The sequence below is a fragment of the Zea mays genome, chromosome 5 (assembly GCF_902167145.1).
Source record: "Zea mays cultivar B73 chromosome 5, Zm-B73-REFERENCE-NAM-5.0, whole genome shotgun sequence".
Taxonomy (NCBI): Eukaryota; Viridiplantae; Streptophyta; class Magnoliopsida; order Poales; family Poaceae; genus Zea; species Zea mays.
The window spans coordinates 51,230,838-51,239,493 of NC_050100.1; the positions used below are offsets into that span (position 1 = coordinate 51,230,838).

General features: G+C 47.0%; 1 protein-coding gene across 2 annotated transcripts; it reads left to right on the top strand.

Moving 5' to 3' along the window:
* Nucleotides 1–240: 240 nt before the first annotated feature.
* LOC100193410 (uncharacterized) lies at nucleotides 241–2,860 on the top strand. 2 transcript variants are annotated; one of them, NM_001138533.2, is made up of 3 exons: nucleotides 241–685; nucleotides 1,525–1,551; nucleotides 2,417–2,860. In NM_001138533.2, the coding sequence occupies exons 1-3, from the start codon at nucleotides 376–378 to the stop codon at nucleotides 2,527–2,529; spliced, it is 450 nt and encodes a 149-aa protein (NP_001132005.2). In that variant the 5' UTR covers nucleotides 241–375; the 3' UTR covers nucleotides 2,530–2,860. The 2 variants fall into 2 exon arrangements, with proteins under 2 accessions (NP_001132005.2, NP_001403130.1); NM_001416201.1 differs by lacking the exon at nucleotides 1,525–1,551.
* Nucleotides 2,861–8,656: the final 5,796 nt, after the last annotated feature.

Genomic DNA, 8,656 nt, shown 5'->3' on the forward strand with positions numbered 1-8,656 from the left:
AAGTCCCACAAGGGGAAGGGTTTAAGAAAGCTCAAGAAGAATATTATGATCCAAATACTTTTTTATAATAACTTAGGACACTTAAATAATTTTAGGTCAAAATAAATAAAAATAGTGTCCGATTATAATTTAATTTAATCTTTAAATTTTATAATGTAAAATCTAGATCATATTACCATCTTTAATCTCATACCCTATATATCATCCCTATTTAAACTTCACCATAAACCGTGTGAGACTGTTTTACAAAAGGCACTAGGCACCACCTTTCGTGGCTTCCTCTGCTCTCCTCCACAAAGGCAGGGAAGCAGCAACACTGTAGCAGGGAGGAGAGGGTAGGCAGTCTGTCCACTGTCCACGCTGCAGAAGAGAGAGATGGGGGTGCGGGCGGCGGCGGCAGCAGTGGCGCTGGTGGCGGTGATGGGCATGCTGGCGCCCCGAGCGGCGGCGCAGACGCCGAACTGCGCGGCGAAGCTGGTCCCGTGCTCGTCGTACATGAACACGACGGGGACGCCGCCGGACACCTGCTGCGGCCCGCTCAAGGACGCCGTCAAGAACGACCTCAAGTGCCTCTGCGATCTCTACGCCACGCCGGAGATCTTCAAGGCCTTCAACATCAGCCTCGACGAGGCCCTCGGCCTCTCCAAGCGTTGCGGCCTCAGCGACACCACCGCCGCCTGCAAGGGTAATTCTACTTTCGTTTTTATAGTTTTACCCAAGTAAATAAATGTTCTTCCTCTGTGTGTTCACATGCGGTTTTCCCGCATCCCATTAACAGCGATCAGTTGCAAAAGTAAGTAAAAGCGAGCATCTTTAGCGATCAAACTGTCTTGCTCAGAGCCCAATGATCGATCTGCGCAAGTAGAAACCAGCTGGGCTTGGACCCGATGCATGTGACTTGCGTGTCTGCGTTAGTTGCTAGTGGCGTTGGCAAGTTGGGTACGTGTTGCCATCTCCATCAGGTGAACGGCAACTGCAGGGAAACATCTAGTAGATGCCAACATTGAAATGAGATCCATGGTCGGTGTTGATTAAAGGCTCAGAGCCATTAAATTAAAATTATAGCTGCTGTATGCATGTTTCCTCAGCCTGACCCGTGATGACGTTAGTTTATTAATCTAGCTGTGTGCCAGGCTGCTAGCTTGTCCTCCATTAAAATACCATGACCTGATGCTCTCAGCCCAGTATTGGCAGTAGAAATCAAAGCCCATTCAGAAAATATGCAGTGTCAGTGTATGAGCATGGCACGATGTATAAGAGACCCATGGTTTTGTTTAGGACTTCCGTACTGTGTGGGTTGAACTTCATAGGGGTTCAGAAATTCTACTCTGAAAGCCAAATAACGGAACCCCAAAACCGTGCGCTTTGGTGTTAGGTGTGCTGTATCTATCCTGTCCAGGTGTTCCGTTATCATTCTATACATTAGCGGCGCGTAGTTTTTTCTTCAAATAACTTTGATGCGTATCTGAAAATCCCTTGGGAAAAGTAAGGTTGCCAAACTAACCCTAAACTTTCATTTTACAGGCCTTTCACCTACCCAATCTCCTCCAGGTAACCTATAGTGCTCTTCCCCTTTCTTTGCTTGGTTACAACACTTTGTTGTGTGGTATCTTGCTGATTGGAACCTCCGATTAATGTGTTCAAACTTCAAAGTGTGATTTTAGGAAAAATTGATAAAGTCGTATATATTGAGTCAGAAACTTTCAGAGAATATGTTACTTAGCAATGGGTGAAGCACATGCACATCCAAATCAACCCCTAACCAAAGTTAGAGCACATCGATTGCACTAGCACGCTTAAAGTTTCTGTATGGTTGGGCATGGTCCCAGGGATTACTATTGCCAACAATGTAGTGCATTTATTTGCAGATTGGAATCGCTTCTGTATGTGCATACCCATCTAAAACCAGTCATTGCTACTGAAACAGATAATAAATGCACTGCGAAGTAGGAACTTTCGCCTGTTTATTTGTAAGTGGTGATATGATTGATACAAAACAAATACTCCGCAGAGACCAGTGGAGCACCATGTCAGGAGCGTAATTCCATCGTAAATGATGGTGGCCCAACACTGCTTCACATGAACAGTCTGTTGGGCCTGCCTAACAGGGTGATGCTCGCAATGTTAGTGATGTTGCTTTTACTACATGCTAGTCACCAAACTTGCTCATTTTCCATGAAGTATCTACCCTGAACCCTTGTAGTGAGCATGGTTAGTTGTTCCACCTCTTAACTTTTAAGTTCGAAGCAGTGGTTCAGTGCACACCACCCATCCAGCCACCAAAAAAAAAAAGCATGTACACCTGACTGTTTAGGTGGAACTACTGAATTAGCTCACATCATATGTCAACCGCAACTTCACCTCAAATAGCACCTAGAAAATGTAATTCGTCATCACAAACTCCTTGTACTTGCAGGTTCACCATCAGGTGGTGGCAGTGGCAGCAACTCCGGTCATCACACTCTGTCGGTCGGTTTCTCAGGATTCATGAGCTTCTTGTCGCTAGCCTTGTGGTCTGTATTAGCATAAAGTTTAGGATGCTGCAGTGGACATTGCCTGTCTTATCCCACAAGATGATTTGCACCTACGACACAATCAACATTTGTCTTGCTGTGTATTGATATGGCCAGCCAGTAGACTGATGTCTCTGAACCATGTGCTTGCATTAGACTGCACAATTGGTCCTTCGCCCAATTGTTCCAAAGAGTGCTTCCATGAACTTAGACCGAAGAGTGTCTCCAAGGTCAGCTGTGGGAAGGTTCTTAAGTCCTTCGCCCAATTGTTCCAAACCTCTGCAAGATTATTGGTAATGTGATCACATTTTATCTCCTCTGAAAATTTGCAATTGGTCCATTTCAAACTATGATGTTCTTCCAACCAACGCTTCACGTATATACTTGCTTCATATATCTTATTCGTTAGGTACTCATGATGTTCTAGCCGGAAAGTCCTAGCTGCAGGATACGTTTTCCCATAAGCAGGCTCTCTATATGTGTGTTTGGTTGTAATGACGGAACGGAACGATCGCTTAAATAAGGTTGTTTTGTTCAGTACCAGAGGTGTGATAGGATTATCACAGTGATGTCTCCAGGGCCATATAAACCCGTTACATGAAATGCACCAAAGCCAAAACAAGCCACCCCTGCAAGAAATAAATGAATTCCAAAGATCTTGGGCAAATCCAAAGAAGGTTTTCCCGTCCGCTCATCACAGAATATTTCTAGGTCCCAATATACCCAATGCCAGATAGCTGCCAAGAGACACAAGCCAGAAAACACAATATGCGCACCTGCCACACCTTCATAACTCCAAATACCCGGATTCGTTACAGTTCCTCCTGAAATACTCCAACCACCCCACGAACCTCAAAATTAAAGGGACAAGAGGAGACGACGGGAGACGTGGGTGTGTCCGCTGTCCCCAACCAAACACACCCTAAATCTCTTAAAAATTCTTCGTCAAGTGGACAAAACATTCTCTATGTTGTGACCAAGGATACACTTTCTTCACAACATTTGTTATCCCCTTAGACTGTCTCCAGTAGAGTGTGGAAAATAGGAGACGCGAAACTATAGATGACATTGTTTACAAAGAGGATTTTAAAATAAGGGATGAGATAGGGTATCTGCTGAAGATAGCCTTACAAGCGTCTGAACATGTAGTTAGATAGCCATCTTTTTTTTGAACGTAATGGCAGGAGCTGTGCCTTTCAATTAAGAAGAAGAATAGAATTGATCCAGTTTTAAGGAAAACAGGGTCCGAAACCTACACAGAATGCACAAACAACCCAGATAACAGACGCACCACACACAAAGCCCATCCAGGGCCATCGTTGCCGAGCTCAAACATAAGTGACGAGCAGCTCCGACTCCCCCGGATGGACCGCATATGGACAAAGGAACTCAACTACGCTTACATCCAAACACCGGTACAGAAGGAGGAAGCCCTCGGTGCATCGTTGTTGTCAAGCCTCACACACCCTACGCCAGGCAGCTTCAATTCTTCACCAACAAACTAGCTCCTTCGCCTCTCCCCCGGCAATTGCCTAACCGCCGAACCAAAATCCAGTCCACGAAGAAGTGGAGGTTTCGCCTCATGTCATCGTTGCCGAGCCACATCTCATAACGTAGCAGCTTCGACTTCATGCAGCAAAACTCCACCGCCACTCGCATACCAGACGCCAAGAAGCGAAAGCAACATTCGAAGGCGACGTTGTGGCCGAGACGAACATCAATAGCGACACCTTCAGAAAGGAATTGACGTCTTGGACGCCACCGTCGCTTGTCTGAGAATAACCGAACTTTCGCTCAGGAAGACAGTGTTGGAGAATACGACGCCCTCAACAAGGAAAGCGGCACTCATGAGCGTCATTGTCGCCAAGGCTTTCGCCCAAAATATCCCCCATCACATCGTTAGGCTACGACCCCAGGAAAAAGCATGCAGCCTCCATCGTTGCCGCCGCCCAGACATCCCACACACACCCTTTCAGAGGGGTACCAACACGTCGGCTGCCGCAGCAGCCGCATAGCTGCGTCGGACGCCACCCCCTCCGGCTAGGCACACGGAACTGGACAACACCTTGTCGCGTGCATCACACTGTCATGCACCAGAGCCGATGCCAGTTGTCGCCGTCGACCCTGGCACCCGGAGTCACCAAAGCCAGTTGTCGCCGGACACTCAGCCGTCGTCGCCACCTCCGAGCGCCAGCCCGGGCCATCACGAGCCACCTCCCCTGTGCACAGACCATAACCGACAGGCCAACGCTGTATTGACAGCACGTGCGCAACCACTGCCAAGCACAGTCGTCTCTAATCACGCCTGACACCGCCACTATCACGCGCCACCCTCCTGCCGACGAATGTGGCCTCCTCATTGCCGAGCGCAGCCCCTCACTTCTTTCGTAGCTGCGCCACCATGATGCCGCCACGGAATGCATAGAGTCGCCCAAGCTTATTAAAACGTAAAACGTTTGAACGCTCATGGGTGAAATTTTGACTTTTAAACGTTTAAACAAAATTTAAACGTAGTTTTAAACAACATAGGAAAAATATCAATATATCATAATTTCAGATAATAATATGAAGTTAAATACCAAAACAGAGAGGTTAGTGGCTTACCAAAACTTCACCCATGAGCTGGATTGAACCCCAAAAGTAACTAATAGACCGGGCCCAAAAATAGCTAATGGTCTAAAATGCATAAAACACTGTGTATTACAGTTTAGAACATCAAAACGCTAAAACGTGATTTCAACCTCTAATTAGAGTTTTGACGTTTAAACGTAGTTTAAACATCGTTTAAACGTAGTTTTAATAACACTGGAGTCGCCGAGGAGAGAAGAGTCCCAGCGAGAAACAGGAGCACTTCGGCACTTCCTTCCACCTTTGGCGAACCTCCAAGGAAACTCGGCGCCCAGACCTACTCGCGCACAGGGAGCATCTCTGCTCCGGCAGCTGCTCGTCGGCCTCCCTGTCTCCTCCCCAGTTCTTCCTCTCACAACTGTGCAACACCCTCTTCTCTACGGTGGTCGCTCCTCCTCTCTGAAGCTATGCATAGGAGCTCACCATGATGTCGCGCCTCCTCCCTACTACACGCCCCGGTCGACGACGAACTTTCCGTGGCCCGAGAGGCCGCACCCGCCTAGATCCACCGGAAGGAGGGAAAGGACCCCGCTGTTGCTGTCATCGCAGGCCGCACGGGCTTCCTGTGGCCTTCTTAGGCGGCGGCTAGGGTTTTGAGGGGCGCTCGGGTCGCCGAGCGCGGGGACGACCGAGCGCCATCTGCTTCCCTGGATAGATAGCCATCTTTGTCCTCACCCTTCTAGTGGACGAACACAAATGCTCTTGCTTATTCACAGTAACTTGCCAATTAAAACAACATATGTTAGTCAAATTAAAAATATATTTGAGTTTTCCTTAACAATGACTTTAGTTAAAAGTTCAATTAGAAAATCACAAAAAATAGCAAAGTATATCCTGACATGCTTTTTATCACTCAAGCTTTCTACAATAGCCCATGGACAACCCTCAGCTTTGCAGTAGCCATGATTTCTCTTTTCCAAACTCAAATTGACCTTTTATACCATGCCGTTCATACTTAGCATATATGGCTCCAACTTCCACTGTGAGGTCTTTCTTGTCATGCAAAATAGAATCCTCACTAGCAATACAATCATTAACCGGCAGCTTAGCACCCTCTAGGTCCATAGCCCAACATTAGTTTCATTCTCATTCTCAGCATGAAGGCTGCTTTCTTTGATCTTTCACCCTTTTCTCCAAGACCAAGAAATCCATACATTGCATTTTTCGTCTTTTTTTCGTTTAGCCCTTTTTTGAAAGAATTTCACAAACATTCCATTTTCAATTTAAATATAGAAAAGAGACCCTTACTTCAGCGGCGTACTATTATTGGTGCCGAGGTTACACGTCTCGACGTTAATATAAATGGCGCCGAGATTTCACTCAAAGACGCTGATCTAGCACCTACGTAGTAGGGGATCAGCGTTGACCCCTCGGCGCGTGCTTCCGTATGCAAAGCGGCCTCTCTGCCTCTGACATCTTGCGTGCATTATATATATATATATATGGAGCCTAGGGCTTCCAAATAATCAGGAGAAGCCCTGACCCAACGGTACCTTTCGGTTTAGTCGTACCACATCAAACAAACTAGGCCTTTGACCGTCTATAAAAGCTACCCGAGACCACCACGAATTAGGATTTCAGCGCGGTGACAGCGGGCCGGTCTAGTGCGGGCGTGCGATGGCGGCCACCGGCATGGCAACCGTGTCGGACCTGTTGCCGCTGCTGGTCCCGTCCGCGATGGAGTGCTCGCGTGCGCCGATCTAGCAGTTCCCTATGGGCGATGTGGGGCTAGGCCAGCGGTATTTGGAGCCCTAGGCTTCCAAATAACCAGGATAAGCCCTAACCAAACGATACCTGAAAGTAGCCTAGAGGGGCTGACTTCTACTTGCTTTTGCGTCACGCTTGTACTTTCTTGCCTTCTATCAAGCCGAAGGTACTTTTGTAATTTAATATTGTACCTATTTCTCCATGATTATATAATAAGAATGAGTTAATAATGTTATATGATCGTTTATGTTGTTTCTTATATGTCATATGCTTCTTCTTTTATTTAACATATACTGCGATGATGAAGGTGTGTCCTTCATGACCTTCGTCTGAAGAACATTATATCCTAAGGGGAATAATGCTTCGAAGGATGAAGGGCATTAACATTTAACATCTTGTGTTGCCTTGTTCTTAATTCATAGCATTTGAGAACAAGTCCCCAACATTGGCGCCCACCTCCGGTGAACCCTTTTTCCGACCACCTTCGGCAAAGCACTGACTTTCGTCATGTCGCCGAAGAAAGCTTCAGCGCCAGGGGCTGCTGCACTGCAGCTACTGGACCCGAACCAGGAGACCCTCTCTCTCCGAGAGGCCCGAAGACAGAAAAGGAAGGCCACCAGTCCAACACTCCAGGAGGAGGAGTTGGATCAAGAGATCAGGAACATGGAAATAATCCATCAGCAAGTACAAAGGAAGAAGGAGAAGATGGCGCGGCTGGCTGATCTTCAAAGACAAATCGACGAAGCCACTGAAGAAGTACGTCATCTTGCTCAAGACGAACAAGATCGGAGGCCCCAACACAGGGAGCTTCGTCAAGAAGGCTTATTCAACGAAGATGGATGGTATGTGTGGCGGAACTGCCCGAATTATTCCAACTTAAGTGCCTGAGTCCCGCCCCAGAGGCTAGACCACACTTAAATGGGAATAACCCGTCAATCCCTCGGATCTAGTCCGACGAGGCCACTGACAGGATCAAGTACCACAATCTCACTCGATGATGAGTCACAGAGCAAATACAATAAAGCATAAAACCATACATTAAGGAGTATTAACTTATTACATCATCATCGGAGTTTTAGCAAAAGTAGTCATCATTGTTTGAAGTGCAGCGGAATAAAACTAACGATAAATAAACAGAGAGATGGGGAAGCCTGTCCCATCACTCCTCATGCTCCTCCTCAGCCGAGGCAGGATCCCACTCGACTGTCCAACCTGGTGGCAAGATGGACGACCAAGTCACTCCAGCAACCATGTCCTCCAAGGAACCTGTAAAAATTATGCCACAAGCAAGGCTGAGTATACTAATACTCAGCTAGACTTACCCGGTGTGAGGAGTCTACTCCTCTACCTCTAGACATGCAGCTGTTTGGCTGAGGGGTTTGGTTTGCTAAAAGCACTTGCTGAGTCTAAAATCAAGTTTTAGCTTTTCAAGTTTTAGTATGATCCTTTTAAACTAGATGAGTACCTAGCTACTCATACATGATATCAAACATTTTTAAGCAATCAACCTTTTTGCCAGTCAACTCATTTCCACTTATTACTCAATGCAACAACATGGATCAAGCAGTCTCATTAGCTACGAGAAGCAGACGATTCGAATCGAGTTTTTATCCTTGCAAGGTAAACCTAAACACACGACATGTAGGGGCACTCCGTCCCCACACACATCAACCGTCCCCATCGATTCCCCGTCAGCAGATCAGGGCTCACCGCCTTGGCGTACAATGCCTCACTGACCCCGACTGCCGTCGTGCAGTGACCGCACTTGTACCCACCATAACCGGAATGGGAGACCACGTCTCAGGTTG

Coding starts and splice junctions, on each gene's coding strand:
- LOC100193410 (NM_001138533.2), top strand. CDS start 376: ATGGGGGTGCGGGCGGCGGCGGCAGCAGTGGCGCTGGTGGCGGTGATG. Junction 686..1,524: donor CACCACCGCCGCCTGCAAGG/GTAATTCTACTT, acceptor TTCATTTTACAG/GCCTTTCACCTACCCAATCT. Junction 1,552..2,416: donor ACCTACCCAATCTCCTCCAG/GTAACCTATAGT, acceptor TTGTACTTGCAG/GTTCACCATCAGGTGGTGGC.